Source organism: Chiloscyllium plagiosum, unplaced genomic scaffold, assembly GCF_037043375.1.
Source record: "Chiloscyllium plagiosum isolate Xiang-an unplaced genomic scaffold, Cpla_swu_hap1 HiC_scaffold_25, whole genome shotgun sequence".
NCBI classification, from domain to species: domain Eukaryota; kingdom Metazoa; phylum Chordata; class Chondrichthyes; order Orectolobiformes; family Hemiscylliidae; genus Chiloscyllium; species Chiloscyllium plagiosum.
This window is the reverse complement of record NW_028270163.1, coordinates 19,137,628-19,165,474: the sequence shown is the minus strand read 5'-3', so window position 1 is coordinate 19,165,474 and position 27,847 is coordinate 19,137,628. Positions and strand designations below refer to the sequence as shown.

At 39.7% G+C, this 27,847-nt stretch overlaps 1 protein-coding gene across 1 annotated transcript in view; it reads right to left on the bottom strand.

The window, feature by feature from the left end:
- Window positions 1-27,847, bottom strand: part of tbcd (tubulin folding cofactor D) — a 287,792-nt gene that overhangs the window by 210,719 nt on the left and 49,226 nt on the right. The window contains exons 6-9 of the mRNA XM_043714487.2: window positions 24,468-24,523; window positions 12,862-12,991; window positions 3,214-3,259; window positions 44-176 (exon numbers count right to left, since the gene is read on the bottom strand). Coding sequence (XP_043570422.2) covers window positions 44-176; window positions 3,214-3,259; window positions 12,862-12,991; window positions 24,468-24,523 — 365 coding nt within the window. The remainder of the gene's footprint in view (window positions 1-43; window positions 177-3,213; window positions 3,260-12,861; window positions 12,992-24,467; window positions 24,524-27,847) is intronic.

The window sequence follows — 27,847 nt, the reverse complement described above, 5'->3', positions numbered from 1 at the left end:
CAAAACTGTTGATTGAAGAACCTTAGTCTGTCGTCACACTTACCTCCATTTAGCAATCTTCGGTTTCAGAAATGTAAGGCCCAACCTTTGAATGAGTTTTATGCCCAGTTTGCGAAGAATAGTGTGGTTACACTCAGGAATGTTACGTTCATCGAGGCACTTCAAAACTGTTGGAGCTAGAGAACAAACCAATTTCAAAGAATTATTCAAAATGCTGTTTACAATGTGCAAAGTTGGTTGAACTAGAAATAAATGGGAAAACTAATTCAAATATTAATCCTGATTTGTCTCCTAGTCACATTTAATATTGGAATTCTTGTGTCTCTTTCGTTTGAGCAACACCCAGGAAGAAGCTGAACCTATTCTTCAATTTTGTAGAACTCCATTATGAAACTTGCCATGATTTTTTTGCGAGCCATTGTCAGAGAATAGTACTTTAAAAAGTTAACAATTTTCATATCATACATTTTAGGATGAATTTATACTTAATTTATTTTTAGGAAATAAAACTTGTGTGTTTCAAAAGAGGGATTGGAGTGGCAGTATGTTGTTAACGTCTAGAAGAAGGGTCACCATCCTCAAAACCTCAACTCTTCTTTCTCTCCACACAGGAGAAAGTGAGGTCTGCAGATGCTGGAGATCAGAGATGGAAATGTGTTGCTGGAAAAGCGCAGCAGGTCAGGCAGCATCTAGGGAACAGGAGAATCGACGTTTCCGGCATTAGCCCTTCTTCAGGAATCATCATTCCTGAAGAAGGGCTAATGCCCGAAACGTCGATTCTCCTGTTCCCTAGATGCTGCCTGACCTGCTGCGCTTTTCCAGCAACACATTTCCATCTCCTTTCTCTCCACACAAGCTGCCACACTGCTGAGTTTCTCCAGCAATCGCTGTTTATGTTTCAGATTTCCAGCACGGCGTTCTTGTTTTATTATATTGTTAACCTCTAGTTTTGTTATTCTATATAATTGCAAAAGCGTTTTGGGCTCTAACATGTTACTAACGACCAAGCTAAGCTGATGTCCACACAAGATGAAATATCTCAGTGTCCCCGGCACTGCTGGAAGAAGCACATGGAATTAAGCCACCGGCAAAAAGATTGCTCTCATGACCATACTGAGAGGCCTGGAGGTCACAATTTGTTGATCCTCACTGGCTAAGGAAGGAGTGCTCTATCAATGGTCACTGGCTCAGTGGGTTCAAATGATGCAACTTCACAAACAATCAAAATGTCATCAGGAGAGAATACTAGACATCTTTTGAGTTTTATCAAGAGCTTTCGTGTAGAAGATAAATTATCTTGTGGAGGCAACAACTTGATTCATGCTAATTGAGTTGAATTACCTCCAGTTCCCTTCTGTCATTGGAATCAGTTCTTCATCAAAACCATGGTATGTACTGGTCATATCAAGAGGACAGTTTGTCTTTCGATCTGAAACCAAAGTGTAGGTGACGACCAAACCAAGTTGCCTTAGACCGAAAACTAATCCAGTGAATCATTACCATGGGACTAGGAAAAAGAATGGAGATAAAACCTCCTTGGTTTAGAACTAATGAAGGAATAGTTTGTGATTTAGGGCTGAAAGTTCAGAAATCTTCCGTGTTGCCTCAGAACAGCTGAGATAGCCAGCTTTATCTAGGCCTGGAAGATGCTTCTGAAATAAACGTTTTTGTCCATGCCTATTTCAGAAATTGTTCACAAATTCTGATGGCAATTTTTAAAGGTTCCAAGTAGTCCTTAGACTCATCAGCCAGAAGTACCAGCAAATAGGCTTTTAGCAGTTCTTCATTTTATTCCTCCTTCTCCTCTTCAAATTAGCATGGTTCCCAATCACTTCCAAGCTATTAGAGCTGTCAGGGTAAGCCCCTATGGCTTTCCATTGGTCAGTTTTAAATTTATGTCTCATTATTTTCTACTGCCTTTCTCCAAAAGCACTCTTTAAATATGTCCTTACTTGCATCTATCCCAAACCACTTTTCGGTCCTTCAATTCTGGTTTTCTACAAGTCATTTTCTGAATATTCTCCACTTTTGACAGCACAGACGTCAAGAGGGAAGTATCTACTTTGACTCCATGAGTCTCTTCACACTTAGAACATAAAAATATAAGAAATAGGAGTAGGAGTTGGCCTTTCAGTCCCTTAAGCTCTATCAGTCGATAAGACTGCAGTTGTCATCTTATCTTCACTTTTCTGTCTGTTTTTCACTTCCCTGTCTGTTTTTCACTTCCAAGTTGAACAAAACTCTGACTAATATAGCCTTGAAAATATTCAATGATCCAGCCTCTCTCAAGAATAAATTCTAAATACTGGCAACGCTCAAAGGAAAAATTCGTTCACATCTCCACCTTAAATGGGAGACCCTATATTCTGAAACGGTGCCCACTAGTTCCAGATTGCCCCAAAGGGAGAAAACACATGTCCAACATCTAGGTGAAGAAACCTGTACTTCTAAATTAGTCACTGCCCCCAACACACACAACTTGGCTCATGTCACACTCTTATTTTATTAATGTTTTCCTATTCCCCATGTAAAGCAGTTTGGAACATGTGAATGGGGCTTTCTAAATGCAAACTAAATTTGTTTCTCCTAATTAAATTTTGAATTTATTGATAAAACAAACTGACACAGTGATACATTTCTCAGGTTGTTGTCTCTAAATAGGGAGTCACAAGTGGCATTATCATATAAAACGTAAACCGAATTTAAGTACCACCCAAGAATTGATACTTAAAAACTCCCAAATGGCATGAATTATGCCGAATGTATTATTTATTTTCTATATGCACACATTGTTTAACCTTATATCATTTTCTTGCTAAAACACTTGGTGGTCACACAATTTTGTTCACTATTTGAATATGCCTCCAACATAGCAAAACTTGAGATTTAAATTATAAAGCAAAAAGTGTTACGAGTTTCCTTTTTATTTCCAAGCATCACTTCTGCTGGAGGAATGTATTTTGGAACAACTGAACCAAGAAACAGAAAACTGATTCAATGACCAAAGTTGAAAAACAAGTTCACCATTTTAAAGTCCAGAACACATACGTGCCCCACATGTACTTCAACTTGGCATTACAAATTATAGTACAGAACTAGAACGGTACATTGCATTGCACTGCATTAACCTTCCAATGAAGTACCACCCTCTTTTACAGGTTAAATCACAATTTCATTTAAATAAAATATGTTGCATAAAGTATAACATCATACCAAAGGGTAAAAAGTCATCTCTTTTTCCATGTTTAAATAGTTGTGCCTGTGAGGAAACAAAAAAAAATTTAAATAAAAGAGCACAGCTAATTTGTCAATTTGTTCTGCTAATTAAAAACAAACCAATTGACAGTTTTGAGCAACTTGGAGGAGAGAAGGGAGCTGTTTTATTTACAATGGGCTTTGTGTATCAATTTCAATCCTGACAAGCACGCTCTTCAACTTGATCTTTTGAGGAATTCAGTACCTATGTTCAGCAACAGTTACGAGGAATTCATTCAAAACTAAAAATTCCTTTCTTAAAAATCATCAAAAGACAACTGGGAGGATGTACAAACTTTGTTGTTGTTATTTTAAGTACAAATTGAAGGAAAATAGTAACAAATGTCATCAACAATTTAACTTCAATTCCTAGAAAATAAAGCAGTTTTGCACGCATCTATCATGCCTTCACCCTTCAAACTTTGGCATCTTCATAATATTGTTTCACCCAGTATCATTTGATCAAGTGTTCCAAATGAAATAAGGCATTAATTTTGTGCACTGTACATGTACACGGTTATCAATACATATTCACTTATTTTGATCAGGAATTTGAAATCAAACAAGGATTGATCTGTTGAAAATAATTAATTCAGGTAATAGAATATGACAAGAGAAATATTCCATCAGCAATTTAGGAAAATAAATTGCACAAAGAGTGAAATGGAAACAGTGATCGAAATATGAAATGTTCGGAATTGAAAGCTACAATGTATGCTGTTGCATTGTAGACATTCCTCACTCACATTCAAATTTTTCTAATGGACAATGTTAGATGTACATGCAAATTTCATGTTTATCGATTTTAGGTCTCTTAAAATACATTAAAAATTCAAGAGATAACATTCATCAAGTCAGAACTTGGAGGGAACAGCTTTGGAAGTATACATGAAGGAAGCAGAAATAGCAGCAAGATTATTGGAAAAGCAAGAAAACATTTGCAATAAGTAAAGAAATGTTCTATCTTGAATATATGAATTCAGAAAGCTAAAAGGCACAATGGCAACACCTACACTGCAGCAACAGACACCAAAGCCCTAATTGAACATCAATAATAGCACATACCACTGAAAAAGCTGTGAAAATTCAAGGACATTATTCAATCTAATCCTAAAATATGGAAGATTCCTCTCCGGGCAACTGTGAAACTTGAATTTTTTTGATCAGTATTAATTTACACCAGTGATAACCTATATAAAGTATAGCAGATCAGAATCAGTTGATAAGGGACAGTGTTTGGCTTGGAGACCAGAAACAATGGCTTCCATCTTCCCATTATTTAACGGAGGACATTTCTGCTCATCCAATACTGGATGCTGGCGAAGTAGTGTGGCAAATCAGAGATAGTGGAGCAATTGACAGAGGAATGGTGATGCAGTTCTGAGCATTTGTCAGCAGTAACACAGAGCCCAATGATGAATAATGAAATGGAGATAGCACTGGCAGCATTTCATTTCACAGAAAAGCGTGCTACCACAAATCAAGCTAACTGTAAACTATGCCAAACAAGCTAAATTTTACCGAAAAACTTTCAATCCAACCTTGGAAGAAAAAGTGCTCATTTGCCAAACTGAATACATAAGAATTGTAAAACAAAAATTCTTCCAACATTAAGGTACACAGTCCAAATCAATGGAGGATTATTTTGCATCCATGTAGCACTAGTTGTTTGCTATTGGCACAAGGTGTCACAAATACACTCGTTCTTTCATAATGCGATGGTTGTGCTCCTGTGTAACCTCACATTATAGAAAAATCACACTTTAGAAACAGCGCTTAGTGCTGGCAATGTAATTCTGTTACAGCCAACATACATTTTAAAACTTTGTACCTAGAAACAGTGTCCCCAATTTATCAATCGTGTTACAGGAAATCTGTGTTTACATTAGAATGACCTGTATCTCCAAAAACCCCCTTCACTTTGAATTACTCTGGTATACAAAAAAAAGGGACCAGTGAGATTTCAGAAACATGGTCTGCAAACTTAAACCCAAAACATTTCCAAAAGCGTCTTGTGTTTCTATTCATAAATTTCCAAACTGTCTTTAGCACCAATACAAAACAGCAAGATATTAGAAGACCTAGGGAATTTATTTGTACATCTTTTGAGTTTTTCTTAATATCATTTCAATATTCTCTTTATAATATGTCCATTTTTTTTACTTATTAAAGCATATTACTGGTTGGGAAAACCTGTTTTAAGTAGCTCATCTGTTTTGATTACATTACAATTGTGATATCATGATTGCTACTTACCTACTTTAAAAAACCAACATAGATGTTGCCTACTTTATTACCGATTACTTTGTTTGTCATGATAAATGTCACATGAAGGTTCCAGAAGCAGCACACCATGCAAAATAAAGAATTGAGGGTAAAGGTTTCACAATTTTTTCTCACTTATTTTTCACAGCAATTTCCTTCTTCTACAAGACACCAAATTTTGCTGACATATAAATTTAAGGGCACTAGATCACTTAATATAAACCATCTCAGATGTAGTCAGACTATTTAACCACAGGGGACATTATATTCAGATCTGACCTTGTTTCACCAAGGGACAACATACTTCCAGCAGCAGTTATTTTATAATGATCAGAAGAAACAACCAGGCCAAATTTCCTGTCTAATGTCGGCATGCTAAGACAAACTCTGCTTCCCATCATAAAACACATTCAAAATTGGGAAGCTATGCCTTGCTTAACCGGTCACAAAATAAACAAGCTTAAATATCAGGGAAGCATCAGATTGGGCTTTAGGAGAAAAACAGAATAGTCATTCAATTTTCCTTCACGTCACTTTTAAGTGCTTGCCAACACCCAGTGCCACGGTTACATGTAACCCTAACAAATACAATCAAAAATGTCAGCCATGAAACTTGTGAGCCAAAGTTGAAAAAAATTGAAACATTAACCCCACCCAGGTAAATAGTTCAACAATCAGTATTTGTAAACTGCACCTACAAACATAATTAAAGGTATGGATTAAGGAAATAAAACCCAAGGCTATGCACCTGTTTTGTAAAAGAATGTAGTCCACAAATACCACTGTTCCTCTTATATCAATAACTTACGTAAAGTATTTTACAACTAAAATGCATTGTTCTCTTGAATTAATTTACAAAAATGCATAGCCAATGTTTGCAATAAAATAACACAATGTTTTGCTATCAGGATTTCAGTGATACATTATTCTGACAATAAAAAATTAATTTCCTTTTAGAATTACCTGAGCTAATATCGTAATGTTATTCGACACAGATTAATTTCTCTTATTTGAAGCTGTACCAAAATATCACAATGAAATGTGATGCTTCAAACTACATCAATATAACACCTGATCATATTTAAACTAGACTATTCAGCCTCCCAATTCACCACGAGCAATACACAAGGAATGGAGTGACCCAATTAAAGATCTACAAGTTCCAAGGACTGGTAGGAATAAGCAGATAATTAGATAATCCCTAATTCAAGAAAAATAGCATTTGGACAAAACGGAATGGTAATTGCTTACTATTGTTCTTGCCTCAGCTAACAATTCCTATTTCCAGTTAAATGGTTCATTTTAAAATGGTGATTGTCTGAACTGAGAATCAGTTATTAAGGTATTAAGAACAGTTGATTCAGAATAACACATAGAAGCAAGTTTTGTTAGGGAATCTCTTGTATATGATTTCAGGTTAACAATGTTTTGCCTTTAGGTTAGCAAAGTAGCTGGTACAAGACATTATTCTGAAAGTACCCATTGTGACTTGAGAAAGTCACTGGTACTGGAATGAGAAAAATCAGAACACATTAAGCTTATTTTTACAGAACAAGCTATGATCTGGAATGCACCAACTGAAAGTAGGCTGGAAGCAGTACCACGGTAACTTTCAAAAGGTGACTGGATAAATAGTTGAAAGGGAAAATTTTGTTGATCTTTTGGAAAAGAGTAATGGGATAGAACAATTTTTTCAAAGGCCATCACAGACATGATGGGTTGAATAACCTCCTCCTGTTTTAGGAGTCCATGGTTATCTGTAGTATGCTAATTATCTTCTTCTGAAATAATTACAGTATTGTATGTGCCTTAATTACATAATTCAATGTTTAAGATACTTTCCTTCATGTTATAATTTTAATTTGGTGAGAGTACATAAATCACAATTCTACATTAAAACAAGCACAAAGGTGAATCTTGTGCTTCAGCTACGAAAACCTTCATTGCAACAGAAGTTATGTCAGTGATTCAAGACTGTTAAATCTATATTATAATATGCATTATGCTCAGTTTGGCTATTCAGTCACCCTGCCCAGAAACAATGCATTGTAGGTTACTGAGGTAAATAAGGATAGCACATGTAAAGGTCCTGGTCACAAATGTCTGTTTCCTTTTCAAGTGTGACAGAGTAGAGTATTAAAACTGCTACATCTTCAGTTAAGAACGAGGAGAGAAAAATCCAGCATTTGAAGGCCCCTTGCCTAACATGGATGGTGGGATCACGGAGATAAAATTCTACAAATAGATGACTTGACATTTGTAAAATTATGGGTTAATAAATAGAAATCAACATATGACCAGTCATATTTCACAAACTAATTGAGTTCTTCAATAAAGTAAGAAAGGGAGATAATGAGGCTTCCTCCTTCCACCTCAACATATTATACCCTTGATTCTGAACACTCTTCATCTTTTACTCTCCAAATGATCCTTCTCTTAACTACCTCCAATGATAGCATGACTTTCTTTAAACAAGGAGACAAAAATTGCTCAAACAACTGGAGATGTGGTCTCACCAGTACCTTGTACAGTTGCACACTTACCAACTACTACTCTCCAACCCACTTGAAATAAAGGAAAGCATTCCATTAACCTTCTTTATTAACTGCTGCTCCTGTGTGCTAGCTTTCTGTGTTTCAGGAACAAGTACCTCCAAGTCCCTTTGCGTTGCAATTTTCCACACTTTTTTCTTTATTTATATCACACTTTGTAATTTGGTTCTCTTTTACAAAATGAAAACTTCACATTTTGCTACTTTGTACTCCATTTGCTGACTTTTTTACTCACTCACAGTATCTCTCCGTAAACTGTTTGTTTCTCTTTCTCAACTTGCCGCTCAAACTATTTTTGTCTCATCTGCAAATTTGGCTGCAGTACATTCATTTCTTTCCTCCAAATCATTAATATCATGTAAATTATTATATAATGATTATGTAGAAACATACAAAGAACACAAAGAATATCTGGTCCAAACATCTTATTTATCCAGGTATGAAGTTGCATAACCAATAGTATCCTCTCTTCTCCAAACAATTACCTAGGAGAGTCAAAACAAGAGGCCGCAGTGCAAAATTAAACAACTCAAGCTGATCCAGAAAGTGAAGTAGGTAAAGGAATTCACATCAAGCCAAGAAGAGTGAAATCTACAACATTAGGCTAAAAGCCTTACTGAAAAAATTAGTTCTGAGAAAGCAGTTAAAAGTCATGGGAGGTGAGTTTGGCAAGCTACTTGCAGAATATACATCCAAAGCAGGCTGCTGACTCTCTCACAAATGGTTGAGCTAAAGGAAAAATATCTGAGGGAAGAACATTAGGATCACTGGATGCCAGAGAAAATCAAACTATTTCAAATTCAGTATGTGAGGACTAAAGTGTTAATGCCAGTCAAGAACAACTGGGACCAGACTTAATGTCAGATTTGATGTGGGCAATCGAGTTTGTAGAAGCTGAACCCTACACAGTGCACATTCCAACATCCACTGCAGCCATTGAGCAAAAAAAAAGGGACTTAAATAGCCAAAGCTCAGGTTGATTGTGCACATGTTGCAGAAGGTAAATAATAAAATTGTTTTGTAAAACAATATGCCTCCCCTCCCAACATAAGCTATTTAAAGACTTAGTGGAAAGACTTAAGCAGCAAAGTACATGATCAAAAAAGTAAGCAAAAGAACTTAACATAATGTGCAATGGCCCTGTTGTTCACTAGTTTCGGCGCTTGTTTTTCAAATGATTAGAACACAGGTAAGCACTTGTGGACATAATATGAATCCTTTATAACAAGTTCTGACCCTCTTATGAAAGGTATTTGAGGCTGTAGTTGAGCGACAAATGCAGTCTTATCAACTCTCCAAGGCTGTCCAACAGGTTCCAAAAATTGAAGACTCACCTCCAAGGGCATTGTTTGTAAGATGGCAAAAGGTAGATGGAGGGACTGGTATTGTTGAGGAGGCAGGGAGGCTGCATAAGGACTTGGACTAGCTGGAAGAGTGGGTAAAGAAGTGACAGATGGAAGACAGTTTAGGTGTGCACTCTGATAGGAAGAATAGAGGCATGGATTATTTTCTTAATGGGGAAAGGCTTCGGAAAACTAAAGCACAAAGGATTTAGGAGTCCTAGAAGGATGAGGGAGGGGATCTCATGAAACTTACAGAATATTGAGAGGGGTCTGGATAGAGTGGTGACGGAGATATTTCCACTGGTAGGAGAGACTAGTATCTGAGGGCCTGCCTCAGAGTGAAGGGAAAACCCTTTGGAACTGAAATGAGAAGTAATTTCTTCAGCCAGGTGATGTGTCAATGGAATCCATTGCCACACAAGGATATGAAGGTCAAGTCAGTGAGTGTATTTAAGACAGAGGTAGATAGGTTCTTGACTAATAAGGGGATCAAGGGTCACTGGGAGAAGGCAGGAGAAGGATGTTGATAAACACGGCAGCCATTTATTGCAGAAGGCAATAATGTCCTTGGCAAGTATTGCAAAATGACAGGATTATAAAAGTAAAAAGTGTTGTTACAATTATATAAGGTGCTGGTGAGAGCATACCTGGAGTATTGTGCCCAGCTTTGGTCTCCTTATTTGATGAAGGTGGTGGTGATACAGGAAGTAGTTCAGAAGAGTTCGCCAGATTGATTCCAGGGGTCAAAGTGCTATCTAACGAGGAGCAGATGAATAGCTTAGGTTCGACCTTGCTGGAGTTCAGAAGAATATTGGCAGCAGCGGCGGGGTTGGGGAGGGGGAGGGGGGGGGGGGCAGCCGTGGTGGTGGTGATTGAAGTATACAAAATTGATATGGTGGACACTGAACTGGTGTTGCCCCTTGTGGGTCAGTCTAAAACAAGAGGGCCTAGATTTACAGTGACAGGAGATAGGTTCAATTTTGAGATGAGAAGAAAATATTTCTCAGAGGGCTGTGAAACTCATTTCCCCAGAGTGCAATGGAGGCAGAATCAATCAACAGATCAAAAGTGGGATAAAGCACTATAGGGAATAGACATGAAAGTGGAGTAGAGATTAGGTTAAGTGGCAGAATGAGCTGAACAGGCTAAATTGCCTATTCCTGCTCCTAATTCCTATGCTTCTAAGTTCCTAGTCATGATCGAATGGCAGAGCAGACTCAATGTGTTGAATAGCAGAATTCTGCGTTTGTGTATCTTATACTCTTATGCTGAAAACATGAATAAATATTTCAAGAGTTAAAAATCATCTAAAAGGTAATCAAACTGGCATAGGACAGCCTTCCCCCACAAGATGGATCCAATGGGTGAGATCAATAGTGCAAGCAGCACAGCATGAAAGTGAGAAACAGGAGGAAATCTGGATTATGGTCAAACAGAATGCCCAAACAAGATAACAGTATTCAATACAACAGTAGTACAGCAACCACAGGCAATAAACTTTCAGGCACTGGCTAGGAATTTGAATGAGATAATTGTACAGAGGAATTGCTTTGGAAGAAGATAAAATGAATTCAGAGGAAAGGCAATGGAAGGTCCCAGACACCACCTACAACGAGGATTTGTTGAGCAACAAAGATTGGGGGAAACTTTAGGTAGGTGATTGTATTTAACAAGGACCTTAAATTTGGAGGTTGATGGGCAAAATCGGTTTGCTGTGCAAAGAGAAGCGAAGTATCAGAGGAATTTGGTACCTAATGTGTTGACAGGAGTGTCACCATGACGGAGATCACAGGTGGAGGCAGAGCAGGTATAAGCACGGAGAATTTGATAAGGGGCTAGGTATCACAACTAACAAGTGTTAAAGCCACAGAAAGATTGTATGGCTTTAAGATTAAGGTTAGAGTCTGCTGACACTCAAATTCCAGCAAGTCAGGCAGCATCCGAGGAGCAGGAGAGTCGATGTTTCGAGCATAAGCCCAACTCTCCTGCTCCTCGGATGCTGTCTGACCTGCTGTACTTGTCCAGCACCACATTTTTCGATTCTGACGTTTCCAGCATCTGCAGTCCTACTTTCTCCTAGTTACTCAAATTCCAGATATTTGCATAACTAAAGCTGTTGAACTCGATACAACAGGGATACCTCAACGTTTGTGATCTTTACTTTATTATGACATTATTTTCAGAATAACAAATGTAAAGATTCAGGAGAAGTACAAGGTATGATGTTACCCTGGGAATTTGATACAGGTAGAAATCTCTGATAATTCTCTCTCAGGCTATAAGTTAGATGAGAAATCAGCTTCTGACCTACATATTAAGAGACAGGAAAACAAGGAATAATAAAGACATTTTCAGTTTATGATGAGTTACAGAAAATCCAGCTGCATGAGGTAGATTTTACAGGTGTTCAACTGGTCCAGCAAAAAAAAAGTTATGTCCTGAGAGATATGAAGCCCAAAAAGGAGTGTAGGAAGAGATGAACACTCCTTTTCAGTAATCACAGATGACCAAACAGGTCCCTCAAGATGAAACTATTTTCCAGTCCAGCTCAGAGCTTGGCAATGCACCATAACAAATATATTTCAATGTTTACAGTCAATATCATGTTGTCAACTGTAGCACAATAACTTAGTATATTCAGTTTGAAAGCAGGTTCCTTAAGGCATTACTTGTGCAACTGCCATTTCAAGTTGTGCTCAAAGGGCAAATAGTTTCTGTATATTCTGGACTCAAATTATGGTATATGTGCCATGCATAATTTGGATGAATCATTCATACCCTACGGTGACAGTTAAGTATTGAAAATTAAAGAGCATCAAGCAATTCATAGAACGCATGTCACTGTTCTTTATTTATTAAACAGAATTGCATACCATCAGTGGATAACATAACATATGAACAGTCATTAAGCTAGTCTTGAATGGGCTATGCTTATTGACAAAATCAGGTTCAGAATTTCATTTATTGTGCTGGTGAAGTTATTTCATATCATGTGACATGGAATTTCAAACTCATTCACTACTTGCTCATCAGTTTTAGATGGTGGTGACTGAGGTAATACTGGAGAAATCCTCACGACAAACTGTATCATTTTACATTGGCCTGCAACTGGAATATCAATCTGGATTATGTGGTCAAGTCTGAATCTTCCTAATACTAACTCCATGTTCCTCATTTGATGCCACTTTTGCACACTTGACGAACAGTAACTAAGGAGGGGTCCAGGAAGTCACCTAACGATTCTACTGGAGAATGTTTGGATGCCAAAAGGAGAGATGATGAAGGAGGAAGAAAAAATATTTTAGAAATGAAATGGAAAGCAAAAAATGTGCATATTTTCTTCATATCATAATGTCCCTTAAAAATTTCATGCAGAAAGCAAACATTGAATATGCAATATTTAAACTTATCCAATTAAAATGTGATCCACATAATCAAGCATTTACCAGAGCTTGAAGCATTCCATCTATCACAACCATGCCTTCCATTGTCTGACTGGCTTTAGATAATGAGGTCAGCATCCAATCCAAGAAATCTGGCAATCTTTTCTCTTTGACATCTGGGCGAGTTACAAACCTGTTCAAAACCAAAAATCACAATTAATAATTCTAAAACAAAGAATGTACGTTTTATTATTTAAAATTTTAGATATATAAAAAGAATCAACCTACAAGGAATCTCAAGGTAATGACTTTCAGTTTTGTACAGCACTGTTGCCTCACAGCGCCTGAGACCCGGGTTCAATTCCCGCCTCAGACGACTGACTGTGTGGAGTTTGCACGTTCTCCCCGTGTCTGTGTGGGTTTCCTCCGGGTGCTCCGGTTTCCTCCCACAGTCCAAAGATGTGCAGGTCAGGTGAATTGGCCATGCTAAATTGCCTATAGTGTTAGGTAAGGGGTAAGTGTAGGGGCATGGGTGGGTTGCGCTTCGGCGGGTCAGTGTGGACTTGTTGGGCCGAAGGGCCTGTTTCCATGCTGTAATGTAATCTAATCTAATCAGTAAAAACATGCCATCTCAAAGAGACACAGGAGTGCAAGTTTGATAAGAATTGACATGAGTTACATGGAAAATATTCTACTGTTATGGAACTAGCTTGATTTAAAGGTAAAACATTACAAGTTAAACTTTGGTAACTGATACAAAAAAGACTAGCAGTGTTCGTGTCACAAATGCCGATCAAGTCCATCACAGGGTCAGGAAAAAGAGTTCACGTAGCCCTCTTTTTAATTTGTAACAATTCAAGGTAAAGCAAACCAGCAAGTCAAGCTTTTGTTTTAAACAGGTTAATAGTTAGTTTATTAAAAGTAATTACCGAAGGTTTCTTAGGGATGGAGAATTAAAGTAATTAACATGAAATTACATATACCAAGATTAAAACAAGTAATCATCAGTACTGAAGAGTTCCTTGCTGGTAAGGCAAAAGAGGTTAACACTTCAATTCAGATTCAGGAGTTGAGATGTCGTTTGATGGGGGGAGTATTCTTATGCTGGTAGGATTTTCCCACCAGCAGATTTTGAGGGCGAGTTGGGGCGGGGAGGCGGATTCCTGGTTTTTGTTTCTACAGGCAATGCACTTGAAATTGCACAATTGCGTCACAGCAGGCCACCAGCTGTTTTCAGGAGTCTCTTTTTCTCTTTCGTCTTCACTCTCTCTTCCTGAAAAAGTATACTTTTCAGGAATGGTTCCATATAGAATCTCTCTTTGTCTACTTTCATCAAAACAACGTGCAAGGGTGGTCTCAAAACCTTCTCAATGAATCTCTGGATCCAAGATGTTCTCAATCAGGTTTCTTCATACAGTTCAAAAACTCAAAATAATTTTGAGAATTTAAGGGTTCCACAAATCAAATAAGTCAATTGTGCTAAGTCCCTTTGACGTTCATCTTCTTGTTTGTTGAAGCTCTTGAAGCTACATTGTCTGGTGTTTCTCTTTATAACCTGCTAAGAACTTATGTTTCCATTGTTCATGACAGTTCAATACAAGCAGTCCTATATGCCATAATCTGGATTATTCAAAAATCTTTCTTTGCTCTGAACGACTTTCCATTTCTACAGTGTGTTCCATGATCACCAGATGTCTCAAAGCGCTAATGATACATTTTGAAGTGTAGTAATTGCAGTACTGTAAGAAATGCACTTTACATACAGCTTCCTACACAGCTTGTGATGACCACCATATTATTTGTTGTAGTGTTCTTGTCTGCATGATAAATATTGACCTGGACACTGAAGATAACTCCCCTGCTCTTCGAAAAAATAGTCACAGAGACACAATTATTATGGTGCAAAAAGAGGCCATTCTGCCCATCGCACTCGCATCAATCTTCTGTCTTTTCCCTATCCTTCACATTACTGACCAAAAAAACCATGGTTCTCAGGATCTAACACATCCAACTTAGTGCAACATTTTATCTGATAGACAGTACCTCCATCAGCGGAACATTGCAAGTACTGCACCTGTGTCAACCTTGGTTTCGGTGTTCGAGCCCGGGAGTGGGCCACAAACCCTCAATGTTCTACACACTGTTCCATCAATTGACAAGTAGCTGATATATAAGTTTGGGAACTTCCAGCCCCTACTTAGTCATTTTCCTTTATAGCTGACACTATAACTTCACCACTTAAAGAACCTGCACCACTGTGCTTGTTATGTGGGCATATTGTCTAAGTTCAACTTTATTTCCAGTAGAAAGACAAAAATGGAGTTAAATATTTCTCAACAAGATAAAATTTGAACAGATCATTTTCAAAAAGGTCAAGAATGTTAAAACCCATTCTTCTATTAAGTCTCCAACAGCAATGAAGAAATGACGAGACACACTTTTGTTGAACTAGTTCTAAAGGTGCACAATATGGACTGTTTGCAATTTTATCATTTATGAGGTGGAAAAATAATGATGAAATGTGCACACTATTCAACTCAAACCGGCACACCCATAAGAAGTCAATGCCCGCAGGAGTGAACGGTGGTTTTATTTCTGCACTTTTACAGGCCTGGAAGTGAATAACACATGGGACAATTTGACTCAACTCATTTGTTAACACCTAAAGCCTAATTCCCATAACATATAGACTCGTGTGCAAATGACAGGTGATCTGCTATCCTCATTTCTAGATTGATAATCAATTTTCCATTCATGAATGACAGGATATTTTGGCCCAGATCTTTAAGTCAGATCAGACAATTTAAGCTGCCTTCTTACCATTTATATTGGAACCTTGCATCTTGTAATGCTACTTCCAGCAAGGATGCAGAGTCTACTTCCTTTTGGTGACAAATTGGATGGCCATAATTCCAGCATTGTCATGCCTGCTAATCATTAGCTAGACTCAAGTCTTATCGACTATCTTAAATTCATGGACGCGTTATTTAAATTAAGCGGTTAACCTCCAAAAATGCAAATGCTAACTATGCACACTCCCATCCCCTCATTGAACCACCACAATCTTCACCAACTTGACAATGCATATCTCCTCTCTCACTCTAACAGCATTCACTGTCATCTCGCAACTTGGCAGTGTACACCATCCTTCTCTCAGGCTGCTGCACAAGGTCTGAGTGGAAGAGACAAAAAACTGCAGACAGTGGAATCCAAAGTAGAGAAACAGGAGGCTGGAAGAACACAGCAGCATCAGGAGGTGGAGAAGGGTCTCGACCCAAAACATTCAGGAAGGGTCTCAAAGTGAATCATCGACTTCTCCACCTCCTGATCCTGCTGTGCTTTCCAGCCTTCTGAAGGCGAGAGTGTGGAAGTTAAAGGTGGAAGTCTGGAAATACTTCAACACTTTTAAAAATTGATGATTTCATAAGTGGTACAATCTAGGGAAATGGAGGAAAATTATTGGAAGTTATCTCTTCACTTACCGGTCGAGGATAGGCATAAACATGAAAATGGGATCACATCACGAAAACACAGTCTCTGGCTGCAGATCATGTGTCACGGGTAGGTCCCCCTGTGAGCTCCTGCCCTTGCTGCTGTGCAGGTACACGTCTCTAAACAGTGGCCTGGTGCTGGCTTCATTGATCATGGTCTGAGGTAATTTCTAAGACAACCAAAGTATCAGATCCACCCTGATCGGTTTGGGAAAACTTCTAAAATAAAGAGTGACCTTTCAGTTTAAATACGCAAGTTAACACATTTCCATGAGAAGTAAATAATTGTAGGTTCTGAGAATTTATTGCAATTTTCCTTTGGGTTCATTCAAAAGCTGCTATGTTCATGCCCTCCCTTCACCGTAAGTTTCAGCAAGACAGAAACCCATGGATGCACTCTTCAACTGGGAAGTTCAATGAAATGTTCGACTTATAAGCAAACAGCAGGTGCTCATAGACAATCCACCTCTCCTGAGGGTATACCCTGAAAGAATGGTCAACAAATGCAGGCCTTGCCAGCTATGTCCCATTGCATGAACAAAGAATTAAAATAGTAGCCTTACACAGTCCAGTTAAACCTAGAAGTTAGCAAGTTGGAACCAGTTTCCTGTTGCATTGGCTTTTTATGCTTTCACCCACCTCCACCCCTGCTTGTACCTCCTGAAAACCTATGCATTCCTCCAAACTAAAATGTCTTTTTTACCATCAATTTATCAACAGAAGCAATTTGGAAAGAGCAATAGAGACACATAAGGAAATCATGAAAATTAGCACCCCAGAGACCAGTAGCTTCGTTTTTCAGGCATTTTGGCATGATTCAAGAACATTGGGATCCTAAGGAAATACCTAAATTATACTATGATTATGGTATTGATTTATGTTATCTGGAATCATATTCTACACAAAATGTCTTTAGGCTTTTCTCACTTTTCCAAAGTTCTCGTATTTAACAATTAAGCGATTGTATGAAGTATTTTAGCTTATCATAGAAGAATACAGCGCAGTACAGGCCCTTCGGCCCTCGATGTTGCGCCGATCCAAGCCCACCTAACCTACACTAGCCCACTATCCTCCATATGCCTATCCAATGCCCGCTTAAATGCCCATGAGGGAGAGTCCACCACTGCTACTGGCAGGGCATTCCATGAACTCACGACTCGCTGAGTAAAGAACCTACCCCTAACATCTGTCCTATACCTACCACCCCTTAATTTAAAGCTATGCCCCCTTGTAATAGCTGACTCCATACGTGGAAAAAGATTCTCACTGTCAACCCTATTTAAACCCCTAATCATCTTGTACACCTCTATCAAGTCACCCCTAAACCTTCTTTTCTCCAATGAAAACAACCCCAAGTGCCTCAGCCTTTCCTCATACGATCTTCCTACCATACCAGGCAACATCCCGGTAAACCTCCTCTGCACCCGTTCCAGTGCCTCCACATCCTTCCTATAGTATGGCGACCAAAACTGCACACAATACTCCAGATGTGGCCGCACCAGAGTCTTATACAACTGCAACATGACTTCAGGACTCCGGAACTCAATTCCTCTACCAATAAAAGCCAGTACGCCATATGCCTTCCTCACCGCACTATTTACCTGGGTGGCAACTTTCAAAGATCTTTGTACATGGACACCAAGATCCCTCTGCTCATCCACACTACCAAGTATCCGACCATTAGCCCAGTACCCCATCTTTTTGTTACTCTTACCAAAGTGAATCACCTCACACTTAGCTACATTGAACTCCATTTGCCACCTTTCTGCCCAGCTCTGCAGCTCATCTATATCCCGCTGTAACCTGCCACATCCTTCCTCACTGTCTACAACTCCTCCGACTTTCGTATCATCCGCAAACTTGCTCACCCAACCTTCTAACCCCTCCTCCAGGTCATTTATAAAAATGACAAATAGCATTGGTCCCAAAACAGATCCTTGCGGAACACCGCTAGTGACGGCACTCCAAGATGAACCTTTGCCATCGACTACTACCCTCTGTCTTCTTCCAGCCAGCCAACTCCTAATCCAAACCTCCAACTCACCCTCAATGCCATACCTCCGTATTTTTTGCAGTAGTCTACCATGGGGAACCTTATCAAACGCCTTACTAAAATCCATATACACCACATCTACCGCTTTCCCCTCGTCCACCTCCTTAGTCACCTTCTCAAAGAATTCAATAAGGTTTGTGAGGCACGACCTGCCCTTCACGAAACCATGCTGACTATCCTTGATCACATTATTCCTATCCAGATATTCATAAATCCTATCCCTTACAATTCTCTCTAAGACTTTGCCCACAACAGAAGTGAGACTCACCGGCCTATAGTTACTAGGGTTATCCCTACTTCCCTTCTTGAACAAGGGAACCACATTTGCTAGCCTCCAATCTTCTGGCACTATTCCTGTAGACAACGAGGACATAAAAATCAAGGCCAATGGCTCTGCAATCTCCTCCCTTGCTTTCCAGAGAATCCTAGGATAAATGCCATCAGGCCCAGGGGACTTATCTATTTTCACCCTTTCCAGAATTTCCAACACCTCTTTTCTGCATACCTCAAAGCCATCCATTCTACTTAATTGTGACTCAGTATTCACATCATGTTGAACTTTCAGAGTATTTTCACAGATATTTGCTCTTAAATATGTAATGCTATGCATCTCCAAGAATATGCCCCTACATAAACCGTAAAATGCAAATCTTGAGTTTTCATTTTGAAACCAAATTCACTGAGTTTTAGCTATCATCACAGCATTACATTTTCTCACAAAACAGAAAACATTTTTGTTTTATTCATAAATTCGGTATTGCCAACAAATGAAAGGATTTGTCCGAAACAAATTTCAAAGAAAACGACTGCATAAGATGACCATCAGCATCTGACGGAGACTGAAGAGGTTAACTTACTATCAAGTGCAGAGTCTGCACTAGAACTCAAAGCGCCAACAATGCTAGAGCACCCAGAAGTATTTTGTCAAAGTAACTACACAGAAATCTTCAGGTTTTCTTTCAAGGGATGTTGGTGGGCCTGTGAGTATCTCCACCCTTTTCTTATTTTTTGTAAGGAACCCAGCAGAGTGAGAATAACACAGAAACAACTGACACAAATACAAATTCTTAGGCATATTGATCTTTTGAGGCTTCCTCCAACTCAATGGATGCAAAATATTTAGCCTTTATTATTGGCCAAATATTAAATATGATCATAAAATTCAATCAGTTTAAGCTACATGCAGGCTATATATTGCTAACATGAGAGGATGTTAAAAGAGGAGTGCAAGTCCATGTCATTAATTAAAGGAAGGCAGTTTCTGCATTGGGATCACAGACAAAAATCCATACCTCACCAGCATTTATGAATATGTTTACAAATGTGATAATGACCAGGTAATCTGTTTGTTGTGCTGTTGATCAAGTGATAAATGTGGGCCAGAACACCAATGACAACTTTCCTACTTTTCTTCAAAATAGTGTCAAGAGATGTTTTACATCAACCAGAGAAGACAGATGGGACCTCAGTTTAATGTCTCACCCGATAGTCAGCACCTCCAACAGTGTTGTACTGCTTCATTCAGGCTTCATTTTATATGTTCATGCCCTCTGAATAGGACTTGAAAGAGAAATATTGCGCTTCAAAGGTGAGTGTGCAACCAAGTGAACCAAAGGTTAGCCTTTCCATTTTCAATTGAGATGATGTAATTTGATTTAATAAGGATGTTCCAGTTTCGTTATTGTATCACTCATAAAACAAAAGATTAACATCGATAATTCACGGAGAAAGTGGGGACCGCAGATGCTGTACATTTAACAGAGTTAAAAGCTAGCAGAACTACCTGACAGCACCAAGTGTTCTGAATAAGGTAACAATGTAACACTTGGTTGAAAGATTGATTAGCTAGTTGCCTGGAAACAACAAAACAGATTCAAATTGGGCCAATCAGTTTAAATTATACCCTGAAAAATACCAACTTCCAATCAAGTTTGAATTTAGTATATTGACAATCTTAAAAGCCAATGACACAATCCGATGCTTTGAGGGTATAAAACCAGGGAAAATTGAACAGTTGGGAGGAGAACTGTCACTCCACCAGCATGAACAGACTGCCCGAAAAATAGTCTTCTTAAAGGTACCTTTATCAATCCATGACCTATGAAGCATAATCCCTAAGAAGAAAAGACACAGGAAGATCCAAATAGAGGATTTGACAGCTGGCTGGTTTTGAAAACTTGAATTTTTGGTCAATCTTAATGGGGGGGGGGGGGGGGGTTAATCGGACTAGAAGGGAAGGTAAAAGATAGGTGAGAGGAAGGAGGTGTAAATAGTTGTTCATTAATTATTCACTGTTATACTTTAAGAAATAAAGTTGTTAATTTTAACTTCAAATAGTTCTTGGCCTCTCAAATTTTCACAGATTACAGCACGGGATAAATCTTTTCCGTGTTGCTAGTTTAAATTAAGCAGGAGGGTTTACCCCATGTCGTAACACTGGAGAGTCAGTGTCAAAAAGTGTGGCACTGGAAAAGCACAGCAGGTAAGGCAGCATCCAAGGAGCAGGACAGTCGACATTTCAGGCATAAGCCCTTAATCAGGAACATTGGGGGGAAAGGGGCTGAGAGATAAATAGAAGGGGGGGGGTGGGGAAGGCACCTGGAAAGGCGATAGGTGAATGCAGGTGGCACTAGAAATATATTTCCCTCCCTGCCCCATTTGCATTCCACAGAGATCATTCCCTCTGTGACTCCCTTGTTAGGTCCATGCCCCCCACTAACCCAACCACCACACCTGGCACTGTCCCTTGCTGCTACAAGAGGTGTAAAACCTGCACCCATACCTCCTCCCTCACCTCCATCCAAAGCCCCAGAGGGTCTTTTCACATCGGGCAGAGCTTTTCCTGCACATCCACCCACCTCATCTACTGTGTCCGTTGCTCTTCATATGGTCTCTCTACATCGGGGAGACAGGATGCCAACTTTCGGAGCATTTCAGGGAACATCTCTGGGACACATGCACCAAACAATCCCACTGCTCTGTGGCCAACCACTTCAACTCTCCCTCCCACTTCCCCAAGGACATGCAAGGCCTCGGCCTCCTCCAGTGCCAAATCCAAACCACCCAACAACTGAAGAAGAATGCCTCATCTTCCACCTTTGGACCCTTCAACCACACAGCATCAACATCGAATTCACTAGTTTCCAAATCTCCCCTCCTCCCATCTCAACCCAGATCCAACCCTCCAATTCATCACCACCCCCTCAACTTGTCCTACCTATCGACTCCAACATCCCCACCAACTTATCACAATTACGTCCCCATGTGCACCCACCTATCGCCTTCCCAGCAACATTCCCCCCAGCCGGTCCCCGCCATCCTATTTATCTCTCAGCCCCCTTCCTCCCACCCCCAACATTCCTGATTAAGGGCTTGCACCCAAAACGTCGACTCTCCTGCTCCTTGGATTCTGCCTGACATGCTGAGCTTTTCCAGTGCCACACTTTTTTTACGTGGATAATCCACGGTCAACTACTCATATGTCAACTTTTAAAAAAAAGTTACTTTCATCTCTGTCCTTTAATTACCTTCTGACATATGACATTCCGTTGCAGGCAATCTACTTCAATGGTCTTCCTAATGCTGCTCTGTAACAGAACACTACGCAGTGCTTGTAACCACAGCTGTTGGCACCATATGCTTCTCCAGAACAGCAGAAGAGGAGGAAAAAAATGACAGCTGCAATTCTACATACAACCACAGTGTGGCAGATTCCACTAGTCCATGTTTTACATGGTCGCCTCCTTTAAACTGTGCTCCATATCATTCCAGATACCACAGATCTCCAGGGAAAGGTAATAAATCTTCCAAAAATATTGCAACGCTTTTATATTGTGAATTAAAAGCATTCAGTTACTGAAAATGAAAGGCTGTTTGTGACATTTGTTTTAATACAATTAAAGTGCTTACATTATTCAAAGTCAAGTCCTATAATTGGTTGCAATTTATGGAAAGAGGTAACAGACAGGTGTCAAATTGCATAAAGCTACATCAAGAAGTTAAAGGAAAAACAAAATGAAAACCTCAATGTGGTCCATAAATTTAAATGCTTTACTATCAAGTTTCTCAGTTGGAGTCTTCAGTCTTTTGCACCTTAATGTAAACAAAGCACCCTCCTCCACGTCTTGCGTGCATGTACAGAAACTTGAGCACTGAAGCAATCACAATCTTTAAAAATACTGCAGTTATTCTGCTATCACTGAAGACCCTTGACAAAACAAAGTTTGGGCACCTTGACCAAAATTGGAATCAATGGTTATTGAGGGGCAAACTCTCTGCTACTTGCAGTAATACCTGGTACACAGGAAGATGATTGTGGTTGTTGTAGGTCAGTCATCTCTACTCCAGGACATCTCTGCTGGAGTTCCTCAGGGAAGCGACCTTTCCTCCATCATCAGCTCAGAAATGGAGATGTTCACTGATGATTGCACAGTGTTCAGCACCATTCACGACTCTTTCAATACTGAAGTAGCCCATGTTCGGATGCAACAAGATCTGAAGGATATCCAGGCTTTGGCTGACAAGTAGTAAGCAACACTTGCGCCACAAAAATGCCAGACAATGATCATCTCCAATGAGAGACAATCTCATCAATCCTCTTGACATTCAATGGTGTTACTGTCACTAAATTCCCCAACTCTCAACATTCTTGGGGTTACAACATAAACACAGTGGCTCGAAGAGTAAATCAGAGCCTAGGAATACTGCAGCCACCATTGACAAGGCACAACTCAGCAGTGTGATGGGATACTCTCTACTTGCCAGGATGGGTACAACTCCAACAACACTCAAGAAGCTTGCCACCATAAAGCAGCCCATTTGTTTGGCACAAACATCCATTCCCTCTACCACTGACACTCAGTAGCAGCTGTCAACAATCTAAAAAAAAGCATGAAATTCACTAAAAGTCCTTAGACAGCTCCTTCCAAACCCATGACCACTACCATCTAGAAGGGCAAGTGCAACAGATACATGGGAACACTACCACCTGCAAGTTTCCCTTCAAGCCACGAACCATCTTGATTTGAAAATATATCACTGTTCAATCACTGTCACTGGGTCAAAATCCTGGAACTATCTCCCTAAGGGCATTTTGGGTCAACTTACAGCAATGAATTGCAGCAGTCAAGAAGGCAGTTCACCACCATTTTCTCAAGGATGACTCGGGAGGCACAATGAATGCTGGCCAGCCAACGACACTCATGTCCCACAAATGAATTTTTTTTTTAAAATCATCCAGCTTTGTGACTTGACCACAAGGTGGCCTTGATCAGGATCCTTTGGTGCATTCTTAATGGCAGTAAGCCACGTGGTCTTTTAATACAACAGGAAGAAGAATCCACAAACCAGCAGCAGAACTGAGACAGTGAACCTTCTTCATAAAATTATTTCATAATCCATTATCTTATGTTTTGGATTTTGCCACCATAGGTTGGTTAAATGCATTCTGTTCCCTCCCAATTAAAAGAACACAGCTTTCTTCTCTTCCTTTTAGGTCCCTTGTGCCATACGTCATCTCTTGCCTCAGTATTAGACGGTCCAGTGGCAAACCACTGTGCAGTGTGAAGGCAAGTGATCGAATTTGATTTTCATAAAGATACAGTTTGTGGATAAACATGATTCTTCTTCATATTAGCACGGTGGCACAGTGGTTAGCAAAGCTGCCTCACAGCGCCAGTGACCCGGGTTCAATTCCCGCCTCAGGCAACTGTGTGTGTGGAGTTTGCACATTCTCCCAGTGTCTGTGTGGATTTCCTCCAGGTGCTCCGGTTTCCTGCCACAGTGGAAAGATGTGCAGGTTAGGTGAATTGGCCATGCTAAATTCCTCATAGTGTTAAGTGTAGGGGAATGGGTGTGGGTGGGTTGCCCTTTGGATGGTCGGTGTGAACTTGTTGGGCCGAAGGGCCTGTTTCCACACTGTAAGTAATCTAATCTAAGTAACCTACTTTTCATTACTACAAAAGTTTAAAAAATGAAACTGTTCAGTTTAAATGCTAATGCAAAAAAGTCCTTTAATGATAAGTTTATTCCATTCACATGTGCACAGACACTTGTAAAATTAAAAATGGACAAAGGTCATGCATTCAGAACCAACAGAGGAATAATAAGTCTGATGACACACTTACTTGGATACAAGGACAGCAGCAGCATCTCTTGCTTTGTCACTGACTGTCAGGTAAGACTAGAATAAAAATAAATTCCTATCATTCAGTGAAAATGACATGCAATTTGCCTAAAATAATTATTTAAATGAAAGTCTAAAAATTTGGGGACATTTATTTTTAGTGTTAACACTGCATAACACCATCATTAAGGCAGAGTACTAATTTTATTTTTTGCTGCCTAATGCTGAAAGTATTAGAAACAAGCTTAAATTTCATGGGCACTGACCATTTTCTAACATCTCATTAATTTTAATGTGAGCCCCAACAGTGAATGCAACAGTCCTGCCAATCTACACTTTTTCGAAACAGGTCACTAAAGAGGAAACTGGTTAGTCGGAACACGTATCAATTTTTTTTTTTGCCTCAGTGCACAGGAATTCCTATGACACGACAGGAGAAATTATAGGCCCAACTGGTGTTCAGGCCAATGGTCTACATCAATTAGCATCACCAAAAATAAATTAACAGGCCATTCACTGTGTTTACTGTTTGCCAAATCTTACTGTGTGCAAATTGGTTGACTTGCATGCTGACAGTTTATGTCCATAATCACATAACACTTTAAAAATTACTACATATGAAGTGCTTTTGGAAGTCTAGCTGATGTTCAAGGAGCAATACTAATTTCCAAATTGATATTTATCTCAATCCTCTGGTAATGTTTCACTGTCATGCATCCAGCACTCTTCCATTCGTTTTCCTTAAGTTGTGCACTGTTTTTGGAATAGAGGAACAGAAGTAGGCCATTCAGCCCCTTGAGTCTGTTCTACCATTCAATGAAATAATGGCTGGTCTGCAGCCTAACTCCACAGTCTTGCATTTGGCCATATTCCTGACTATCTTAAGAAAAATCTATCTGTCTCAGATTTAAATTAACAACTGATGTGACTTCTACTGCCATTTATGGAAGGGAGTTCCAAACATCTCCCATCCTTTGTGTGTAGAAGAGCTTCCTAACATCTCTCCTGAACAGTCTGGCCCTAATTTTTAGATACCCTAGTTCTAGAATCCCTAACCGGTGGAAATCATTGATTTTTACCTACTCCAACTTTTCATGTTAATATTTTGAAGACTTCAATCAGATCACCCCTTAACCTTCTAAATACTAGAGAAAATTGGCTTAATTTGTATAATCCCTCCTCATAACTTAATTCCTGAAGTCGAGGCTTCATTCTAGCAAACCTATGTTGTGCTTCCTTCCAAGACTAATATATCTTTCTGAACATGTGGTGCACAAATTTGGTCACAGTACTCCAAGTGGGGTCAGCCTCATCAGCTGCTACTCACCCATACTAATATATACACAAGTTAATTGTACATTATGCACTTCCTCGTTATCAGTTACTTCCACCTTCACCCCAACTCAAGCAACCTTCTTTCAACTTCAATGTCATTCCGAATATCATTATTCACAGAATCCCCAACCAATCTTCTTGCCCTATTTCAGTGATATCCCAAAGTCTCAAATTCCAACAACAGCATCTTTGAAATTTCCTAATGTCTCTCACAACCCAGATACAGTGTTCTATAAATTCATAACTTGTAAGATCCAGGATACAAAAATTCCAACAAAATACAATAAATAAAGAACAGGAATAGGCTGCTTAGTTCTTTCAATCCTGCTCGACCATCATTGCTGATCAGATATTACTCATGCCCACTTTCCTGCCCTTTTTCCATAACCCTTGATTTCCAACTGAAGAAGAAATTATTTTCCTCAGATTTAATATACAAAAGGACGCCACTCCCACAGCTCCCTGTGACAAGGAGTTCCAAAGACTTACAACCATCTGAGAGTAGAAATTCCTCCTCATCTCAGTCTTAAATTGGCATCCCTTTATTGTGAGACGACGCTCTTTAGTCTTAGAATCTGTCATGATGTGGACTATCTTCTCAGCATTTATCCTATCAAGCCCCTTAAGAATCCTATATGCCTCAATGAGATCTCATCTTATTCTTCTAAATTCCAGTGAGTAATGTCCAAACCTGTTCAGCCTTTGCTCATCAGTCCCTCAATTCTAGGGATCATCCTAATGAGCCTTCTCCGAACTGCGTCCAATGAAATGGTCATAGAGTCATAGAGATGTACAGCATGGAAACAGACCCTTCGGTCCACGCCGACAAGATATCCCAACCCAATCTAGTCCCACCTGCCAGCACCCGGCCCATATCCCTCCAAACCCTTCTGATTCATATACCCATCCAAATGCCTCTTAAGTGTTGCAATTGTACCAGCCTCCACCATATCCTCTGGCAGCTCATTCCATACCCGTCCCACCCTCTGTGTGAAAAGGTTGCCCCTTAGGTCTCTCTTATATCTTTCCCCTCTCACCCTAAACCTATGCCCTCTAGTTCTGGACTCCCCGACCCCAGGGAAAAGACTTTGCCTAATTACCCTATCCATGCCCCTCATAATTTTATAAACCTCTATAAAGGTCACCCCCTCAGCCTCCGACGCTCCAGGGAAAACAGCCCCAGCCTGTTCAGCCTCTCCCTATAGTTCAAATCCTCCAACCCTGGCAACATCCTTGTAAATATTTTCTGAATCCTTTCAAGTTTCACAACATCTTTCCGATAGGAAGGAGATCAGAATTGCACGCAATATTCCAACAGTGGCCTAACCAATGTCCCTCCTCCCTACCTTTTATCTTAGCCTGCTGGACACACTTTCCTTATTCCTGAAGAAGGGCTCATGCCCGAAACGTCGATTCTCCTGCTCCTTGGATGCTGCCTGACCGGCTGCGCTTTTCCAGCAACACATTTGCAGCTCTGATCTCCAGCATCTGCAGTCCTCACTTTCCCCCCAATGTCCTGTACAGCCGCAACAAGTCCTCCTGTACTCAATATTCTGACCAATAAATGAAAGCATACCAAACACCTTCTTCACTATCCTATCTACCTGCGACTCCACTTTCAAGGAGCTATGCACCTGCACTCCAAGGTCTCTTTGTTCAACAACACTCCCTAGGACCATACATTAAGTGTATAAGTCCTGCTAAGATTCGCATTTATCTGAATTAAACTCCATCTGCCACTTCTCAGTCCATTGGCCCATCTGGTCCAGATGTTGTAATCTGAGGTAACCCTCTTCACTGTCCACTATATCTCCAATTTTGGTGTCATCTGCAAACTTACTAACTGTACCTCTTATGCTCGCATCCAAATCATTTATGTAAATGACAAAAAGTAGAGGGCTCAGCATAGATTTTTGTGGCACTCCACTGGTCACAGGCCTCCAGTCTGAAAAACTACCTCCACCACCACCCTCTGTCTTCAACCTTTGAGCCAGTTCTGTATTCAAATGGCTAGTTCTCTCTGTATTCCATGAGATCTAACCTTGC